The sequence below is a fragment of the Salvia miltiorrhiza genome, chromosome 5 (assembly GCF_028751815.1).
Source record: "Salvia miltiorrhiza cultivar Shanhuang (shh) chromosome 5, IMPLAD_Smil_shh, whole genome shotgun sequence".
Taxonomy (NCBI): domain Eukaryota; kingdom Viridiplantae; phylum Streptophyta; class Magnoliopsida; order Lamiales; family Lamiaceae; genus Salvia; species Salvia miltiorrhiza.
In genome coordinates this window covers 50642981-50665634 of record NC_080391.1, presented here as the reverse complement: position 1 = coordinate 50665634, position 22654 = coordinate 50642981, and the positions used below count along the sequence as shown (strand labels likewise).

The 22654-nt window shown below is 36.3% G+C and overlaps 2 protein-coding genes across 3 annotated transcripts in view; one reads left to right on the top strand and one right to left on the bottom strand.

Moving 5' to 3' along the window:
- The window catches only part of LOC130987205 (uncharacterized), a 698101-nt gene that overhangs the window by 31956 nt on the left and 643491 nt on the right, over positions 1–22654 (top strand). The gene's annotated exons all lie outside the window — the stretch shown is intronic.
- Positions 11832–15057, bottom strand: LOC130987208 (uncharacterized). The gene is made up of 2 exons (XM_057910856.1): positions 14401–15057; positions 11832–13953 (listed from the first exon to the last, which is right to left on the bottom strand). Exons 1-2 carry the CDS (start codon positions 14537–14539, stop codon positions 13307–13309), a joined length of 786 nt encoding a protein of 261 aa, XP_057766839.1. The 5' UTR covers positions 14540–15057; the 3' UTR covers positions 11832–13306.

The window sequence follows — 22654 nt, the reverse complement described above, 5'->3', positions numbered from 1 at the left end:
AGAGATGAAAGATAATGTTTTTAGAGTCAACGGGTGAGATAGCCATATTGAGCAATGAAGCTCAATATTTGACCACTCATCTAAAAACACAAATTTTGGTTATTTTTTATGTTTTATAACTATTTTGGCCTTAATTAGGCAGACCGAGTTAGGATTACGCGCGCGGGTTGGACTTCGGGTTCGGGTTGGACTCGTGGGTTATAATGGTACAATTGATACAATTAATGTCAATTGTGTCATTCATTAGGTACACTTGACACAATTAGTTAAAAATAAAAGAAAATAAATAACTGAAAAATAGATTTATTTCAAAAAATATGAGAGCGGACTCAAAGGAGAGATAATTTTGTAAATTTTAATCTTTAAATAAATATAATTTTTATATTTTAAATCAAATGTTTACATAAAATATAATAAATTAAAGTTCTTATCATAATCTTTAATTTTATATGCATATTAAATATTTTATAATTATTCAAATTTCATAATTTTTAGAAAAAAAAAACAAGTAAAGAAAAGAAAAAGGAAAAATATGATTTACAAATAGACCTTTATTATAACAACAAAATTGTCACTCAATTTTAAAATCAATTTCAAATTGATTTTGAATTAAAATATTGACTTTTTAATGTAGTTTAGATACTCAAATAATAGTACTAATAATTTTAAAAAATATTTATAAATCAATTTTAACTAAGAGCATCCACATCCATTGAGTAAGGAGCTTACTCAATGGAGTGGGGGACCACTTATGAGTAAGCACCCTACATTGGGCTTACTCATTCGCTTACGTACTCATTTTCATTAGGCCATCCACAGCGCATGAATCGAAGGGGGATCGACCCGGGTCTTGGGGAGGGGGGTTGCACTGGAGACGCGGCCTGATGCGAGGCCGTGTCGAAGCCTCGTTCCGGGGCGAGCGGCGGTGGTGTATGGCGCGTCCGACCCAATTAAATAAATAAAAAATTCGAAATTCATTATTTAAATTCAAAAAAATTCGAAATTCATTATTTAATTATGTTATTAATTTTATTTTAATTATTGTAATGTTTAATTTTATTTTTAATAAAATTGGGAATTTAAAAATAAAAGTATAGAAATATGAATTTTGTGGAAATGGAGATCTAAGACACCCTTTAAGACACAATGCATTGGAGAGGGGTGTGTCTTAGGTGGGGACCACTCCTAAGACACCCCTCTAAGCAAGAAGCATTGTGGATGCTCTTAGTTTTGATTTTTTTAGTTTTCATTTAGTTTAAATTGCATCAACTTAAATAACACAATTACTTCAAATTAAAATTGTATTAATTTAAAAAATCTAAAAATTACATTAAAATAAAAACTAAAGACATAACTAAAAATTACATAAAAAAAAACTAGCTAGTTTTCACCACTCCTTTGCCGAGTTATAATCGCCGCCACCCGTTCCTTGTGGAGTTCTAGCTGCTCTGGTGTCATGTCGGAGGTCTTCATGAACAAGATCTAATCGTCGTGGATCTCCCTCTTGAAGGCATTCTTGGTGGTGTACTCATCGGGAAGAGGATTTAAATAGAAGAAATATATTAATTGCAACGATCAAATGGGAGAAAAGAAAAAAAATAAAACAAAACAAAAGAAATGGTCGAATGAATAGGGATGAAAAGAAAAAAAAAGGTAAGAGTCGAATGCATGTTCAAAAAATCAATTTTTTTTAATTAAAAAAAATTGGCACGTGCATTGCACGTGCCATTTATATTTGAGATTAAGTCTTACTCAAAAAACGAGTAAGCCTCGAGCTCCCCTACCTCCACATCAGTTTACTCGATCTCCCCTTTACTCGAATAAGAGGATTGAGTATGCAAATGTGGATGCTCTAAGCCTTTGAACGAGTACCTACATGTACCATTAATAGCTAGCTACAAAAGTATCCATTAAATTAGACATCTACAAGAATAAAAAGAATATCTCTCGTAAGTGCATTTTCCCCAATAATTGAATACATGATCTTCATCCAAATTATATTACCCACAAAATGATTTTTTAAAACAATAGTATAACAAATATGTGTCTTGACTCAAAGAAACTTTAATACTATTAGTGAATGTAGGAATTATATACATGTGAAATTTTTGAAGTTGTACTATTGTTTACTATTCCCTCCGTCCTATTACAAATGTCCCATTATTTTTGGGCACAGAGATTAAGAAATGTGTAGAAAATAGATAAAATGAGTTTGTGAAAATTATTTAAATATTAAGTATAAAGAGAGAATATATTGCTAAAAATGGAATGAGACATTTGTAATGGGATATTCCATTATGAAAAGTGAGACATTTATAATGAGACGGAGGGAGTATTGTACAAGTGAATAATTTGTTGAAATATGCGAATCGAGATGCTAGATTTTTTTTTCCATATACTCATTTGATACATTAGGACAAGGTTATCAAATAGAAAACGCGCAAATAGTGTATGTTAATTTAGTAATAGAGCGAGTAATGACTCAGGTTCAAATTTACCGTGACGCAATCTTTCAAATTATTTGTTGATCAATAAAAAGAAAATGTTGATCAAACATAGAATAAATAGTGTTGTAAACTAGTAATGTTGTCGTGTACACACACATCAATACTCATAAATTTATTCTTTAAATTTCACGACCCTATTTATAGACCTTCCAATAATCTATTTAGTTAGGAAAGAAAAGTATAACAAGCTTGAGTTGTGCAATTTAGTTAGGAAAGATACTAATTTCTATTGCGTACATGTCCACCAGTTTTACAATTTTATCAAACCTTACACTAAATTAATATCTCAAAAAATCACAAAAGCTAAAAAGAAAATGAACTGTTATAAGTGAACACTTTTTAGCTTTAATCATGTTTTATTAAATAATGTATCAAAGTTCCCAGGAAAACAATAATAAATTAATAAAAGGTTATTCAAATGGAAACTAAAAACTTTTTGAGTCAATAAAAAGGCTTACGACTAGTGCTAAACATGTAAGCCAGTAATGATTGAGTCCATCGCTAGCCTAGTTATATTATGGCAAAATCATATAAATAGTTAGAACAAAATTGAACAAACCCGTATAGAGGGTGGTTCAAATCAGAATCGAGATTTAAAATGAGAACGGAGAATCATCCTCAATCATTGGATCATGAATATTAATGGTGGATGCATCATTTTGATGGATAAATGAACCATTTGGATTCGAATTCTGGAGCGACCGAAAATATATATATATATATATATATATATATATATATATATATATATATTATATTTTATTTTTCAGTTTTCTCGAATGTAGTTAATTGTACAGTGAATGCAATAACTTTACACGTCAGTGCAGTATTCTCAATTTTCATTTTAAATTGCGATTTTCACTATAACCAACCCCTACATATATAAATATAAATAGTTATATTAAGGCAAAATCATATAAATAGTTATATTATCGATTCGTAATAGGTTTTGGATTCAATCCCGTCTGCGTGCGATTATTTTTTCGTTTTTGTGTGATGTAAAGGTCTCGTCTACGTACTGATGACTTATTTAATTATAAAATAGATACTTCTTATAATTTAAAAATAAAAATAAAAAATTGAACATACGCATCATTTTAATATCGGCACTCACACTTTACATGAAAGTCTTGATATTGGGATTCAAAAACAAGATTATATTTTATTTTTGGGGATTCAATTTAAATTTAATATATACGCACGCATATTTGGTGACTCGACCCTCAAACTTATTAATATAACAAAAACGTCTTATTAACGAAATTGAATTTGGTGGTCAGCTCCAATATTGAAATAATCATCTTAAAAAACTTAAACTTAAGTTGATATAAGAGTAGTACTTTTACCTATCATCATATTAATATTATCCACATTTAATTTTGAAGCGATCGAACCTTCAATGACTTTTAATTTACAAATTTCCATTTTTCCACCATAAAGTCAAATCTGAAAATATAATAAGAATCCGATCGATGCTTCTAAATTCTATTTTCAATATAGGCTACGAACTAACTAAGACAAATTTCAGTTCAGGTCTGCTCACCTTCCCATCGATTAATTCCAATAAATTATACTTTTCAGTATAATAAATATGTAATCATACATTTATATCTTAAATTTGCATTCGAGGATGAAAATTGTCTAACCATCCATCATATCATATCCCATTTTATAGGATACTGCTCCCTAATTAAATTTCCTATCGAAAAATCAGACAAAAATCATAAAATTGGGATGGGGATATTTATAGATTCCCACAACCTTAAAGTTTTAACTTTGGATTTCGTTTTCCTGGTAGGTGGGGGGTGTTATTTAAATTAATTTAATCATGGGAATTGATTACATCTTTCATTCTTTAGTTATAAATGAAAAGAGTGGAAAGTGTCAAAATAGTCATTTTAAGATAGTAAATATAAAAATTAGCATCTAAAATAAAATAAAAACAAAAAACTAATTATTTTATGGGCATTTACGAGGATTTTTTTTTTCTCTTTAGATGATTAGTCTTGATAAATAAAAAAAATAAGGTTAACTAATATCTTTACTTTGATGGATTGAAACTTTGGGATATCCGGTCCTTGACATTTATATTATTTAAGTTAGTTTTGCTTGATTTTTATCTCATTCGAAGGGTGAGATTGGAGAAATCGTACTCTTAAGGATAAAAATATTAAAAAATTTAAAAATTGTTACACCCACAGAAAGAAAAAACACATTCATATTCTAGCATTCTAGGTGACTCGAACCTCCGACCTATAGGTTGGAAGAAAAGCGTCTTACCAACAAATTGCGTTTCATCGTCTTGACTCTTGAGGGTAAAAATACTTAATCATGCATCTTATCAATTATGCAAATTAAAGTAAACATCCCTTTAATATTTTATTCTTGCTGCAAATTCACAACCTATCAAAAGTTTAACTGTATGTGAATACGTGATACAAATATAGCAAATTCACACCCAAAGCTTGGTTGTGAAGTATCCTTGTATTAGAAAGGAATTATTGACAATCCAGCAATGACTATATCGTGAATGATACTTCCTCCGTCTTATTGATAATGACTCATTTTACTTTTTTATTTGTCCTAATAATAATGATCTGCTTCAAAAAAGAAAATCATCTTCTTTCATAAAAAGTTTTGCGCTCCACTATTTTCTATCACTTTAATCATTTAATCACTCTTATTCTTAATAACCATATCGAACAATAATGAATCAATATCAATGGGAGGAGTACGATTCTTTTTTGCCTTAATTCACGAATTTTCTAGCTTGGAATTGTGAATTAGTTGCGATTTTACATAAAATTAAGAACTTGCATGTAATTTCATACAAAAAGATATGGTTATTTTATCTTTTTATTCTTGTAACTACTTTAAATATTTAAAACATGAAAGTGACAACTTTCATATGTATTTTGTTTTAAATCAAAAAAAATCTGAGGTCATCAAATGAATTCTATTCGAGCACAATCAATTCCCAAAATATATTTTATAAATGTCTTATTTCAGTAAATGACAGTAAATAATTTGTCAGTTGTCTTTTCTGGAACAGAAAAAAAAAATACAAAAAAAATGTAGTACTCCATAAGAGAATATCCTAATAAAAGCAGAACTACCGAAACAAAATAAAAAACCAAAAGACAAAATAAAAAGATAATCAGATTCCAACTTTAGCCCATTGGGCCCCAGATTTGAATGATCCAATAAAACCTCACCAACATAGAAACCATAAACCCCGGAACAACCGGCCAACCAGATTTTCTGATAACGACTACTCCCTCCGATCCCACGAATTATGATCCAGTTTTCTTTTTTGATTTGTCCCACGAAAATTGACCTATTTTTAAAAATAGCAAAAAATTTATTCTTTATTCATATTTTTATTTTTTCACCTACCACACTTAACACACAAAATATCAATTTCTTAATTCCGGTGCCGAAAAGATTTGGATCATGCTTCATGGAATGGAGGGAATATTCTTTTAACCTTTTTCAAAGTGAAAATCGGATATAAAAGGTAAATAATAACAATAAGTGTTAATTCTCAAAAAAAAAAGATAAGTGTTAATAGAGTGAAATATTCACTTTCATTGTATATGAAAAATATTCACCTCAATAAAAATCTACCTAACTTGTATAACGATATAAAGTAATGATCCTATTCTTGGATGGTGATAGATTTGCATTGATTTTTGTAAAAATTCTTACACAAGATATTTGTGTAAAAAAAGTGTACTATTATTAGTTGAAAACATGTACAAAATATGAAAATGAGGCAATAATAGAGACATTAATTAACAATAGGTGACGTGATGCATTCATATCATATATATGGATCCTTTTGTAAAATAAGTAGTGTTATTTGGACAAAATATGTCCGGACAAAAAAGAAATTTAAACATTTAAAAAAATTGATTTATTTAAAAATTTTGGTTTAAATTTAAAAATGATTTAGTTAGTTTTATTGTTTTCTGTAGTTTTTTGGTAATTTTAAATTATTTTTAATTTTTTTTATTATGTCTTTGTAATTTTTATACTTAAAAATAAAAATTAATAGTAAAATGTTTAAAAATTACAAAAAGTACAATGTGGAGAAAATAATAAAATTAACTAAATCCTTTTTATTTTTTATTTTTTATAATATTTAATTATTTTTTGTCCGAACATATTTTATCCAAATAGCATTATTATTGTAAAATAATAGTACTATATAAAACTAAAACACACAGTAACAACAACTTTCATGCTAGCAGCTAAATAAAATTCCCTAAAGACAAGCTAAATAAAATCTCTCGATTAAGTTTGTAATTTCATATAGTAATTGTTATATAGCCCCTTAAAAAAAGATGGATAGTGGTAGCACCACTCCGGGAATTCTTGTTGCTAATCCATTGGCACTCCCAAATCTAGTGAGAAAATTATGTGGGTAAACAAGATTAACTAGGTCACATCATCATACTAATTTTGAATTATTTTGGCAGTAGTTTCATAGTTTGGGTTTTCCAAGGAGGATTTGAGAAAACAAAAAATCTATAGTCGATAAGGTTGATTGAGAAAAGTTAATCATACTTAGACATGTATTTAACCCATAAAAAAAGATTTTTTTTTTTAATGTTGAAGAACTACAAAGGCAATTAATGATGATGTCTTGCTTGGATGTTTCCAATTGTAGATTCCAATGAACCAACATGGCAATTGGATATTACTTTGCCTAAATTAGGGAACTTTTGGCTTGCAATTTTGAGGCATTGTGGCCACACATTTTAGGTTAGTGCAAATTATATAGTTAGAAAGAGATAAATACCTTATTTGAATAAGTATGAAATAGATTTGCACTAACTTAAAGTTTAATGAGGCACTCTCCCGTGTAATCGGTTGCACCGTGCAACTAATTTATAAATGATACTACTTCAACATACAAATAACACTTAAAGATCTTCAAGTGTCATTTGTATGTTGAATTAGTGTCATTCAGAAATGTTCAAATGTCATTTCTCGAATGAAGTAGTGTCATTTTGGAAACCAATTACACGGTGCAACCGATTACACATGAGTATTTGTGAAGTTTAATATTCATTTCGATTAAAAAAATGTTTAATATTATTTTTTGTACAAACGCTACAATTTGGCAACCTTATGAAAAATTAACCCTTAGAAATAGACGGGGGTTGATATCATTCAAAATCATCTTCTCTTAGAAACATGAGTATTGTAGAGCAAATAAAATAGTTAAAGTCAATCTAGCAAATAACACTAAATTATTAATATAACAAAATTAATAATCATCATTTAATATAATAATTTTAGACTCTTAAAAATTCAAATTGTATTATTATCAAAATTTCATATTTAAATAGTTCAAAATTAATTAAAACATCAGAAAAAATACGAATAATATAATAAGAAAAATATAACAACAAATATATTTCTATAAATCATAATTCGTGCACATAATTAAATAAATCAATAGTTTTTTAAATTCTAATTTTTGAGATATATAACTAATTTTTTATTTACAAATTCATATTAAAATTAATATAAATACCATTCTCCTTGATTGCATTAAAAACTACTATGATTTAAAAGTACTTAAATTTAAAATAAACGATCTTGTAAACTTTTTTAAATGAAAAAATGACATATACTTATTTGTTCACCAATAAACGAAAAAAAAAATGTTATGTTCAACATTAGAGATAAATGAGAGCAAACAAAAATTAATTTTGATACTTTAAACGATTATAACTTATTGATTACAAAATCATTTTTTTATTTTTTATATTATAAATGATGCCAAAAAGCTCCTCTTTTATATTATATTATATTATATATATATATATATATATATATATATATATATATATATATGTGTGTGTGTGTGTGTGTGTGATGTCAAAATTTTGATTGAATATTTCAATTTGTTAATTAAATATTTCATGAACGATTTGAAATTAACTCGTGTATAATAGAATCTAAACCATATGAGTGAGATAAATCTCACTGAAAAAGCCATATGTGATGAACTTAACCTAGAAAATATCATCAGACATAGAAGAAATTGATAGCAAAAATAGAAGAAATTATTTTATGTGAACTAAGAATTTTATCGATTTAGGCTGTGTTTGATAGCCCATGCAAGATAAGGCATGGTAGATAAGATCGAGAAGTTCCATTGTAAACAAGGCATGATAAGTAGTGTAGTGTTGTGTTTGGTAGCTAGGTTATAGATCTAGATAATAAGTTTTGAGCGTTTGGTAGACACGATTAAAACCAGGATAAAACAAAGAAATTACAAATTTGCCCTCACATATATTTTCAAAAGAGGCGTGTCCTTTGTGAATTTGTAATCAGACACAAAATCTGATTAATCTTTGGGGGAAATTTCAACACAACAAGGTTGGGAAAATCTTTGCAATATGTACTTGTGATTAGGGTTTGCTTGTTGTCATTCTGAAAAATACATATTCGATGTGTGAATCCCTAAATTTTCCTGTGCGTATTGAATGTGTTCATGCGTACTTCCCACTAGGGTTTGCCTATTATCGAGGGATGAAAATGCTTATTTGAGACATGATTCTCTTTTTTTTGCGCGAATTAAATATGTTCATATATACGTCCGACTATGGGTTGTCTGTTACTAGAAGATGAAAAACATAATGGCGGTGTTGTTGGTGTCTTTTTTTTATGCGAATTTGATTTGGTGATGTTTATCAGCGATTGGGGGTTTGCCCATTGTCATTCTAGAAAATGTATAATGTGATTCCTTGATTCCTTCTATGCGATTTGAGTTTGTTTAGGTGTTATTGCGTTAGAGATTTGCATATTGTCAGTTTGGATAGTGCATATTCGAAGTATGACTTGTTGAATTTTCTCTATGAATTGTATTTGAGTATGTGTTATATGTGTTTGCAGTGTGTTTAAAGACACACAGTTCGTGGTCCTTGAAAGAGGTGGCGGTACTACTGGCATCGTTGAAGGAACTAGTGGCACAAGGATGGAAATTGGATAACAGTTTCAGGGTTGGATTCCTCGGAAAACTTGAAGACTCTTTGAAGAAAGAGATTGTGCGCCACATATCAACTCAAAGATTGGCACATGGAAGAAAAATTACTACTCTCTGATAGTCATGTTGTCCCAAAGTGAAATCGGTTTCAATGTAAAAGGTGATCACATGATAGACTGCAACAACGAGCAATGAAAATAGATTGTGAAGGTGATTATGACCTATGTTCTTTATTTAAGAAGTTGCTTTCAATATATATATTCTTACCCACCGCTTTCATTGTTTGTAGTGTGATAGCAACGCACGACTCATGAGATATAAGAGCTGGCCTTTGTTTGACGACCGTAAAGAGCTCTTTGACAAGGACAGAGCGATCGGAGATAAAGCAATAGGTCTTTTGGATGTTGTTAATAGGGCTGTCTAAAAGGATATCGGGTTTTGGATAAAACCAAATAACCGATCTAATAACCGATTTCTCGGTTATTAGATCGGTTTTGGTTATCAGATTTTCAAAAATTTTGGGTATCGGTTAATTCGATAACCGATTCAGGTAAACTGAATAATCGATTTATATTAAATTAATCATTTAATATACATATTTTAATTATAAATTTATAATTATTATTTTATTTTCATTCAAATTCAAGTATTCAACTATTGGAAGCCCTGATTCTTATTCTAAAATTCGTAAGCTAAGTCCACCACTCTCGCCGCCCGTCTGTCTCCCATCGGCCATTGTTGTTTGCCGCCCGCAAGTCCGCTGGTGCCGCCGCCCTCCAGGCGGCACCCCACAAGTAAGTCGGTGCCGTCGCACACCTGCGCGACCTACGAACAAATCGCTAGTCATCACCGCTCCGTCACGCCGCCTTCTCTTTCAGTCTTCACGCACAGAAACGGTAAGCCCTTTCTTTTAGTCTTCACTTGTGCCATGTCATTACTTTGGGAGAGCAAAAAATATCCAATTTATATTAACTTGCCTTGAAAATATTTGTAAATCCTCTTTGTGAATCCTTATGCCATGTATATCTTGATTGTATGTATGTATATGTATCTGGTGATAACATTTGTATTGTTGTTTGTTCAAAAGAGAAGTGTACATGTAACACAAAATCATATTACAACAATGTCATTTGGCTATTATTATTTGTTATGCTTAGTTGACACTGACAGATTAGTTTTGTGATATTATTTCTCGCATAATGTTTGATTGGCTATAACTAATTTAATTGAATTTGTGTAAAAATTTATGTAGATCAATTGGAAGCTTCACAATCTCATACTCAACAAGCTTCAAATGCACCTCCAAATAATTTGGAGGTATGCCATCCTCAAGAACAAGGAGAAGACGAGACACATACAGAAACTAATGTGACCAAAGGAAATAAGAGAAAAACTCCCGATCAAAGATCCTCTCGTTGGGTAGATTACATCGTGGTTGAAGTAGGGGATCCTCCCATTTCAGATAAGAAAGAAAAATTCAAGCGGTGCGGCATCTTGATTGTAGCTGATTCATCTAGAAACAGCACCACTAGTTTGAAAAAACACACGGAGGTTTGTAAGAGAAAGCTTGAGTGGTCAGGTGGTCAAGCGAGGTTGAGTTTTCAACCTGTTCCGGGTGATGGAAATGGAAGTGGGGCGTGTTCAACCTAAAGTGTACTCTTTAGATTGCTCGCAAGAGAACGAGGTCAATCGTAGAGTGACTAGTTGACCCAAGTCGTATTCCTCGAGAAAGACTTAACAGGGCTAATTATCTATGTGTTAAACACGTAAAAATAAAAACACCTAAACATTCTAACCAGTTTTCAAGTGATCAAGTAAAGTAACTAAAACAACGAGAAATAAATTCAAAGTAATAAACAAACGGAAATTCAAGGATTAAAGATTCTAGGGCGATGGATCATCTTCTCGGGAAATCAATAAACAAGTGAAGATCATGCACAATTAATAAACTCACAAAATTTTCCTAACGTAGGTGCTCAAACCATAGTTTTCACATTCAAGTATGAGTCTACGCTAATTAAATCACATGAATTCATCAATTATTAGACTATACGTTTCCGATTAAGTCTAATTCCAATTCAACCACGGTCAAGCAACGAGTTCTTCTCTCGATCTCACACGTTGCAAACACAATCAAGCAGTGATCAATTGCTAAATAAAATATCAAACAATTGAATCGGATAAAGTGCATCAATACATCACAAGCAAATCAATTAAACCCAATTGAATCTCCAACCCTAGATTATGGAAATTAGTTCATCATGCTGTAGAATTCAAAGTAGGAGAAAAGTAAACCATGGAATTAAAACTAAGAAGAAAGATAAAGAAATAATTACGAAATTCAAAGTGCAAATCCGTTCCAATGCGTAAAGAAAGTGAAATAAAATGAAAAACTAAAGTTCTCCTATTGTTCTTGCTTCAAAAAGGGAAAAGGATGGAAGTCCTAAGTGAAAAAAGTGTATTTGAATCTCTAAAAACCGCCAATCTTATGAGAAATCCCGTCAGAAAACTGTCAGGGTCAGCCCGGTTGACTAGTGCGCCGCGGCTCACTTCACATTCTGCCCATTTTCCTTCAAGCAGTCAACCCGGTTGGCTAGTGCGCCACGGCTCACTGCCTTCTCTTCTCAATCTTCTTCTAATCATCCCCGATTCATTGTGAGCCATGGTTAGCATGTTTTAAACACTCTCTTTTGCGTCGTTGTGAGCTTTCTTCACAATCTCCAAATGCTTTAACATCGACATTCTTCATTTAACACCTAAAGCATCACAATTAACCATTAAGCTCGAATTAACACGAAATCACCACTACTCTACACAACTTTTACAATAAAATATGACTAAACTAATAATAGACAATGGCATAAACACGACGAAACAAATCCCCCCATACTAAGCATTTGCTTGTCCTCAAGCAAAAATCTAGTTCTACGTAGTAGAGTTTGAACTTAAGAGACTTCATTTCCGGTTAACTCAACATAGACATCATATCCTCTTCAGAACCATGGTCAACCATTTCCCAACATCAATGAAAATCACAATTAACCCGAAGCATGTTACTCGTTTATGAGATAATCAATCGAATCAGACCCAGCCCCCCATAAGAAGTGAGTTACCTAATGCAGCTGCTTTTATCAACAAGTCTCTTTACATTTATTCAACAATAACGAAAAACTAAATGAGGAACATCCCTCTTATTCCCAAACTCTCAAACTTTTTTTTTCTTTTTTTTTCTTTTCATTCTTTTCTTTCTTTTTCTATTTCTTTTTTTTTTTTTTTTAAACAACTCCTCAAATTCCAACAAGTACAAAATTTCAAGAATGAACTACAACCAAATCAATTCGTACAAGATGGAACACTTCTGAACTAGAGACAAGTATTTAAGCAACTGCAATGATAACACTCCTTCAAATTTCAGCCGGACAAATCACCTCAATCATATTTCATAAACTTGCCCCACAGCAACAAGTATAAAAATGATCTCATCTCAGTTAAGTCACAATCAACAATGAATTCCAAAGGTTCAACTCAAATCTAGCCGACTCAACCAAAAACAAACTAACTTAAATCAAGCCTCTACTATGCAAAACTAAATTAATGCAGGGATTCACAAATACTGACACATTTCAACAAAACAAAACAAAAATCACAACACACGCAAACTCATCAATTCACATGAGAAACAACGACCCCCCCACACTAAAACTGAGCAATGTCCTTAATGCTCAAGTGCAATGAAGTAGTGAAAAGGAGAAAAACGAAACTTCCCTGAAAATCGATGAGCCGGCAACGATGTGATTCATTGATCGCCCGCGGGTGGTGGATGGGGATAACGCTGGGTCCAAGAATCCCAGCTAGTCTCCAACGCAGATATCCTCTGATCCTGAGTATCCAAACGCGCTAACAGGACTCTGCGAAAATCACCAATGACATTGTCAAAATGAGATTGAAAAGCAGTCATAGATGCATCAAAATGGTGTTGTGTGAGTGGTGCATCAGGGTATGTGAGGGCTAGCTCGGGTGAAGCAGTGGGCTCCGCCTCAGCTTCCTCGTCCTCGTCGTCTGAATGAGAAGATGGACCAGCGCCTTGTGCAATGCCTGCGGCAGCTTTAGCATTCGAATACTCGATGACGCAGTGCCGTTTATGATGGGGAACAATAGTGTGCCTATCCTTGATGAAATTTCCCCTCATAAGCTCTTTGTCATCAATGAACCGAAAATCAATTGAATCTTGCCCCGGAACAAATTCTGCGCCGCTTGGAATAAGCTTGAAATGAATCGCTAAACATGTTATGATTGGAGTCAAAGAAACATGGAAAGCACTCCGACGCTTAATAAGATCAAGCTGAGACCAAATGAAGTATATAGGACAAATTTTCTCCTTCCGCTTTGCACTCGACAACAAGAAAACTTCATTGGCATTAACTTTATTTCCTTGATCTTTCCCTGAAACATTGTAGGCAAGAAATTTATGCACAAAAGCTAGTGCCGGATCCTTGATGAAACTACTGGATACACCCGACGCATTCCAATTATCACACCCAGATAAATCAAGCCACGCCTCCTTCAACTTAAAGTTTTTCGGTCTAGAACGTGTCCCACTAAGTGGAAAACCAAACACGTCTTTCATCAACTTCAATGTTATTTTGACCTCATTCCCAAGCATTCGACAAGTGAAAAATTTCATGTTCTCATCAAATGTCAAAGTTGAGAAAAACTCAAAACACAAAGGCTCAAAGCCAACCAAATCCTTCATATGAGCATATGTACTCAATCCCAAATATCCCAAATACTCATCCATTTTCTTATCTACTCCCAAGATTCCCAACAACCACCAATCAAGATATCGTGGACAAGAGATTTTTTTCTTTTTCAACTGCAAATAACAATTACCTTCGTCATCATTGAAGATAGCAAAAGGTGCATGGAATTCTTCACGGATATCTTGCGGTGTAGCATCTTCGTCCATAGGTTCGGGTTGCTCAATCGGAGCTCTAGAAGTAGTGCCGGGTCTTGTCTTCGTTCGTCCCATGACTGAGCTAATGATGGACAAATAGGAATGGTGGCTACAAGAGTGAAAAACACTTCAAGTGTTAGTGTTGGATTGCTGACGGCGGCTGGATTGAAGCCGAAACAGGAGCAGCAGATCGGAAGTGCAAACGGCGAGCAAAGATGGCCGCTCTCTGGCCGGAGAAAAGTCGCGCTGTGCGTGGACTCGGCGTCTGAATCTGGCGACGCACTGGGTGGCTGAGCTGGTCGGAGACGGGAGCGGAAAAGAGACCGTTTGAAGACAGACGGTGAAAAGGAACGATGGCGAGCAACTGATAATGGCCGGAGGTAGGCGGTGGCGACTGGAGAACTCAAGGCTGCGCCTTTTTCAGCCGACTGATTCACGCAGAGACCGGCGCTGAGCAGCGGCAGCGGCGACGGCGGCTCTATCGTCGACGGCGCGTGAATTCAAGATGAGAGAGATGGATGACGGTGGAGAGGCGTCCGGTGGTGAGGAACTGACAGTAGGCGACGGTGGAAAGGGGCGGTGAGTTGTGAGGGGCTGATTGTTAAAACATGGTATTATCATAATGCATAGAGAAAGATAAAGAGAAGCAAATGATTGTTATTGTATTGCTTGATGTTGTATTACTACTTATTTCTGAAGAATTCTATCATCTTTTATAATGTATTACATAATATTAAAGTCTTACCAGGATCCCTATGATTAAGGGATCCGTGGTAAATCTTTGACAGATAAATAAAGGCACGCTGCTTCTCTTTCTGACTTTTGCTGCTTGCTAATCTTGACTTCTGTAGATTTACTTTCAACACTCCCCCTCAAGTTGAGTGACGGGATTTCCGATACTCAACTTGGAAAGAACTTCTGAAAAACTTTTGAAGTCCACAGCCTTGGTTAAGATATCAGCGAGCTGATCTTCGGACCTCACAAACGGGAGCTCCACAATCTTTTCCTCAATCTTCTCCTTGATAAAGTGCCTATCCACTTCGACATGTTTAGTTCTATCATGTTGAACTGGGTTCTCAGATATGCTGATGGCAGCCTTGTTGTCGCAGTACATTTGGCACGTCTTTGTTGGGTGAAGGCCTAATTCCATCAACAATCTTCTTAGCCAAAGGACTTCGGTTAACCCACTCTTGATTCCTCTGAATTCTGATTCTGCACTTGAGAGTGCAACCACCTTTTGTTTCTTGCTTCTCCATGAGACAAGATTTCCTCCCACAGATGCAAAGTATCCAGCTGTTGACTTTCTGTCATTTGGATTTCCTGCCCAGTCAGCATCGGTATAAGCTTGTATCTCAAGGTGTCTAGCCTTTTTGAACAGCACTCCATAGTCAAAAGTCTTCTTCAAATATCTCACAATTCTGAGCGCAGCTTCCATGTGGTCAGCCTGTGGTTGGTGCATGAATTGACTAACAACACCAACAGCATAAGCAATGTCAGGTCGAGTATGGGAAAGATAGATAAGTTTCCCTACCAGACGCTGATATTGTCCTCGATCGGCTAACTGAGCTCCTTCCACAATTTGTAGCCCATGATTTACGATAATAGGAGTTTCTGCTGGCTTGCAATCTAGCATCCCAGTTTCAGCTAGGAGATCTAGAGTATACTTCTTCTGGTTGATGAAGATCCCCTTCTTTGATCTGAGAACTTCAATTCTGAGGAAGTATTTTAGTTTTCCTAAGTCCTTCATTTCGAACTCTTTGAACAAGCTTTCTTTCAACTTTTGAATCTCCTCTGTGTCATCCCCTGTTATAATCATGTCATCAACATAAATGACCAAACAAGAGATTAGATCACCTCGTTTCTTTAAGAATAAGGTGTGATCTGAGTTGCTTTGCTGGTACCCAAACTTCTTCATGGCTGCGGTGAATCTTCCAAACCAAGCTCTGGGAGACTGCTTGAGCCCATATAAGGTTTTCTTCAACTTGCAAACTTCACCCTCTCCAAAATCTCCTGAAAAGCCTTGAGGCACCTCCATGTAGACTTCTCTCTCTTCTTCAAGCTCTCCATGTAGGAAAGCATTTGTAACATCGAACTGATGAAGATCCCAGTCCTTATTAGCAGCAATTGAGAGGAGCACTCTGACAGTGTTCATCTTTGCAACAGGTGAGAAGGTCTCCTCATAGTCGATTCCATACATCTGTGTGTATCCTTTTGCGACCAATCGAGCTTTGTAACGCTCAATAGATCCATCTGGTCTCCTTTTGATTGTGAAGACCCATCTGCATCCTACAGTTTTCTTCCCCTTTGGTAGTCTACACTTCTCCCATGTATGGTTTCGATTCAGTGCACTTATTTCTTTCTTCATGGCATCTCTCCAATGTGGGATCTTTAAGGCCTGTTCCGCATTCTTTGGGATTTCTTCGTCATACAAAGCTACTTCATAGGCAGCGGCAGTTTTGGACAAGTTCCCTTTGGCGATACCCCCAATAGAATACCGAGAGTTCTTCCCAAACTTTTCTGGTGAATAACGTTTAGGAGGAATTCCTCGAGTACTTCTAGGGGGTAACACATATCTCTCCTTGTCTGCACTCATGGCATGCTCCTCCTGTACTTCCTGTTCTTCTTCTTGAACCACTTGAGAAACAGGATCAGTAGAACCCGAAATCATAGTAATAGGTTCAGAATTTCTTACCTCAGATATCAGTGGCGAAGAAGATATTTGGGGCGGCGGTGGATTGGATTGCTCAGATGTGAATGAAGTAAGGTCGGTGGCTAGGTTAACTTTTTCTGTTGGATATGCTTCCGAGACTGGCATTGGTAACCAACTTAACAAGTCGATCTCACTCTCACTCTCCCCCTGACTGGTAAGGTGGTTATCGTAAAAATACTCAGTTTCAAGGAAATCACAGTTCATGGTGGTGATTATTTGACGGGTTTTGGAATTGTAACACCTATATCCTTTTTGATTAACTCCATATCCTACAAACACACACTTGACTACACAAGGAGAGAGTTTGGTGCGTTCATGTTTAGGAATGTGAACGAAAATAGAGCACCCAAAGACCCGTGGTTGAAGTGTAAGGGCAAGAGGTATGGAGGCCAGAGTAGACAATTTCTGTAATGGTGTTTGAAGTTTAAGAGTCCTAGTAGGGAGACGGTTAATAAGGTAAGCCGAGGTTTTCACGGCCTCGGGCCAAAACGAGGAGGGAACATGAGACTCAATCATCATAGAACGAGTCATTTCAAGTAAAATTCGGTTTTTTCTTTCGACAACTCCGTTTTGTTCAGGAGTGTGGGGGCAAGTAGTTTGATGAATAATCCCTTTTGTTTGACAAAATATTTTCATGGAATTATTAACAAATTCCCCCCCATTATCAGTTCTAAGGGTTTGGATGTTTTTCTGAAACTGAGTTTGAACCATAGTATGGAAATGAGTAAATTTTTCAAAAACTTCAGATTTGTGTTTTAAAAAATATACCCATGTCATCCTAGTGCAATCATCAATAAATAACAGAAAATATTTAAAACCTTGTCCCCCTACCACGGGTGAAGGACCCCAAACATCAGAATGAACAAGAGAAAATATGGAGTTTACTTGTGTGTCATTAGGCTTAAAAGATTTTCGGTGGCTTTTAGCTAAAACACAAGTTTCACAAGATAAATTCTCATCATTTTTTATTAATTTAGGAAATAAAAGCTTAAGATACCCCATGGATGGATGCCCTAACCGACGGTGCCAAAGCCAGGCTTCCCGGTCAGCAGTTCCGTGAGCCAGCATCACCTTGCCTTGTTGAGCTATCTCATCCACATAGTACAATCCATCCCGCTCAGTGCCACGCCCAATAATCTCCCCCGTCCTGATATCCTGAAGCAAACAGAAGTGGGGATGCATTATCATGGTACAATTGAGTTCTTTTGTAACATGGCTAATAGATAAGAGTTTGTGTGAAAGAGACGGGACATAAAGACAATTTGAGAGACGTAAAGTAGGGGAAATTTCTATAGTTCCGGCTCCTTTAACACGAGTCAAATCACCATTTGCAGTCTGAACATGCGTACGATGTGATGTTGATGACTTAATAATATCAGTTTTATCAAAAGTCATTGTATCAGTGGCTCCACAATCAAAAATCCACCCTTTATCTCTATCCCTATTATTACCTGACATCTGGTACACAGCGGAAAAGTTTGAAGGCCTTTTAGGGTCAATATCATGATTATGCATTTTTTGGGGTTGGTTTTGCATAAAATGGGGTATACTATATAAATCCCTAAATTTCGAGGGACTAGGCTGCAAATGGGGGCTATTCTGATATTTAATAAGAGTAGGTGGGTCTTTTTGCATAACATGGGGTAATTTCTGCAATTCATTAGAATCAAGGGGTGGCTTTTGTAATATCTCGGAACTTGGGGGGTTAGTTGGCATAAAATGGGGTCTTTTATGATAATAAGGAAAAGATGGAGGGTTTGGTGTGAAAACACCAAACCCTATACCTGCTTTTAATTCTCCCCAAACCACACCAGCCGCCTCCCCCTCACGCCCGCTGCCTCCATTCTGCCCAGCCGGAGACGACCGGTCCACGGCCACCGCCGCTGCTCCGGTCTGGAGCTTCGTGACGTCTCCAAACCCGCCACACTCTCCTGCTGCTTCGCCACTTTCTCCGATATCCTCCGCTCTTCCGCCACCGTGCTCCGCTGCAGCTGGTCGATGAGCCCCAGCTGCTCCGCTGTCAGATCGCTCAGATCCAGGGGGCCGACGCCGAAAGCGCCGATGCCGGAGAACTTGGCCTCCTCCAATCTTTGGTCCTGCAGCCTCTGCCGGACGATCCACAGGTGCTCGGTCCACGGCCGGTGCCGCCGCCCCCACGGTCAGCGGCGACTGATTTCCAGCCGCCGATATCTCCCTCGTGCCCCACGTTCCAGAGGCTGCCAGTCGGTCGACAGCCATGGCCGCCACTCTTGCGGCCCACGCCGATCGGTTCTCGGCCACCGCCGATCCAGTCGGTGTTGCTCCGATCTGTTCCGAATTTCCTCCACTTCCGTCCGCCATTTTCCCTTTCACAACCTTGGAATTATTTTCCCACCACTCTGGTGGGTTGCCTCTGCCGGCGGCGGTGTGTGGCGGTCGGACCTCAGGCCGCTGAGTAGGGCGGTGGGTGGCGGTGAGTCCGGCTCCGACCCCTCCCGATGATGAGGCGTCGATGTTGGCGCGGTTGGTCGCCGGCTGCAAGATTTGTAGTCGGGCGGCCTCCCTTCTCACTTTTGAGAACGCGGACTTGACTGAGGGAACGGGAACGGGAACTTTCTTGAGAATGTCCCGACAAAGTTTATCATATCTGCCATCTAATCCAGGGATGAACTGAAATAATCGGCAATTTCCGATTAATTTTCGGTGCTTATTAATCCCTTCTTCATTGCAGTTGATTGGATTTGGGTCTCTTCGACCCATTCTGTGGATTCTGTTTGGATTTGGGTTATTTGAATCTGTTTGGTTTATGGTTTCAATCTCTCCTGACATTTTTTTTTTTAGGAAATGAAGAACAGAGGCTGCCTTGATTTGGTGAATTGGCTAAGAAAGGTTTTGGTTTGGGATTATGAACGATGATGATTTGTTTCTGAGTTCCTAGGATTGAACCTGCTCTGATACCATGTTAAAACATGGTATTATCATAATGCATAGAGAAAGATAAAGAGAAGTAAATGATTGTTATTGTATTGCTTGATGTTGTATTACTACTTATTTCTGAAGAATTCTATCATCTTTTATAATGTATTACATAATATTAAAGTCTTACCAGGATCCCTATGATTAAGGGATCCGTGGTAAATCTTTGACAGATAAATAAAGGCACGCTGCTTCTCTTTCTGACTTTTGCTGCTTGCTAATCTTGACTTCTGTAGATTTACTTTCAACACTGATGACGTGAGGTGACGCGGTGCGGCTGCTGAGTCGCGCAGAGGTCGACGGCGCGCGGATTCCGGCAGTGAAAATGGCCGGTGCTGGTCGGAAAATGATGGTGAAAGTGACTGGAGATGGGAGGCGGCTGGAGATGAAACAAGGAGGGAGTTGCAGATTTTGAATTAGGGCTCCACCCTTTTTTTTTACGATTTTTTTATGATTTTTCCTTCTTTTTTTTTTTTTTTTTCAAGTCAGCCGGGCTGACTAGCCATCCCCGGCGCACACTGCGTTCTGCTCGGATCACCTCATTTTTGCTTAAACGCGAGTCAGCCAGGTTCACTAGTGCCCCCCGGCGCACTCTGCGTTCTGCCCAAAATTGAGATATTGCGCCAACCAGGCTGGCTGCGAGCCGAGGCTCGCTCTGAAATAATTCCAAATTTCGAATTTGCCAACTTTAATTCCATCAACTTCATCTCCTTTCCAAACCAATAAAACTTCATAGAAACCCCTTCCTGCAACCACAAAAATAATAAACTCCATCAAATCACTATGAAGCAAGACAACATAAAACTAAACTAAAACTTAAGCAAATAAACAAAGCAATTAAATTGTGGGTTGCCTCCCACATAGCGCTTTATTTAATGTCGTTAGCTCGACCATTTCATGCTCAATCATAGATCACATCATCGAGTACAATGGACTCGACTCCTTTTGGACGAATTCCTCCTTCAATGTACGGCTTCACCCTATGACCATTGACTTGAAACGACTCTTGCTTCCACGGATTGAATAATTTAACCACCCCATATGGAAAAACTTCTTCAATCTCAAATGGTCCACTCCAACGTGACCGTAGCTTACCCGGAAATAATCTCAATCGAGAATTAAATAGAAGAACCTTCATTCCAGGGCGTAACTCCTTCCTCACAATGTTTCGATCATGGAGCTTCTTCACCTTATCCTTGTAAATCTTAGCGTTGTCATACGCCTCATTCCTCAACTCATCGAGCTCCGAAATTTGCAAAGCTCGTTCTTTTCCTGCATTAAGCAAGTCAAAATTGACCGACTTAATAGCCCAATAAGCTCTATGATCCACTTCAACCGGGAGATGACACGTTTTTCCAAAAACAAGCCGGTAAGGACTCATTCCCAACACACTTTTGTAGGCGGTACGATACGCCCACAATGCATCTCCAAGTTTGGTTGACCAATCTTTCCTCGATGGCTTAACCGTCTTCTCCAAAATCCCCTTAATTTGCTTATTGCTCGTCTCAGCTTGCCCTGAAGTTTGGGGATGATAAGGAGTAGCCACCTTATGCGTAATGCCGTTCTTTCTCATCAACTTCTCAAAGAGTTTATTGCAAAAATGTTTTCCCCCATCACTAATAATAGCACGAGGAAATCCAAACCTGCAAAGAATATGATCCTGCACAAACTTGATAACGACATTAGCATCACATGTCCGTGTGGGGATTGCCTCAACCCACTTAGACACGTAATCTACAGCAAGAAGAATATACTCATATCCAGATGACTTGGGAAATGGTCCCATAAAATCGATACCCCACACATCAAAGACTTCAACAACCAAATTATTATTAAGAGGCATCTCATTTCTTCTACCAATATTCCCAACTCTTTGACACTTATCACATGCAAGACAAAAATTATGGGCATCCTTAAATAAAGAGGGCCAATACAATCCACACTGAAGTACCTTAAAAGCCGTCTTGCGACCCCCGAAGTGACCTCCACAATGAGCTTCGTGGCAAAATGCCAACACATCTTGTATGTCTTCATCAGGAATACAACGTCTAATCACCTCATCTTTACCAAGGCGGAAAAGATAGGGATCATCCCAAAAGTAAAACCTGCAATTTGCCAAAAATCTCTTCTTCTGCTGAGAAGAAAGGTCAGGGCGCATTTTTCCACAAGCAAGAAAATTTACAATGTCAGCAAACCATGGAATAGCACCTATCTCACAAGCATTCTCAAATGGAAAAGAATCAGAAATCATTCCATGCTCATGTAATGCTTCATCATAATCAACAAGAGGAAGACGAGATAAATGATCTGCAACAACATTCTCACTACCTTTCCTATCTTTAATCTCGACATCAAACTCTTGTAAAAGCAAAATCCATCTAATCAAACGAGGCTTAGCTTGGGACTTAGTCAACAAGTATCTAAGAGCTGCATGATCACTATGAACTATAACTTTAGACCCTAGAATGTAAGATCTAAACTTATCCAATGAGAAAACAACTGCAAGAAGCTCTTTTTCTGTTGTC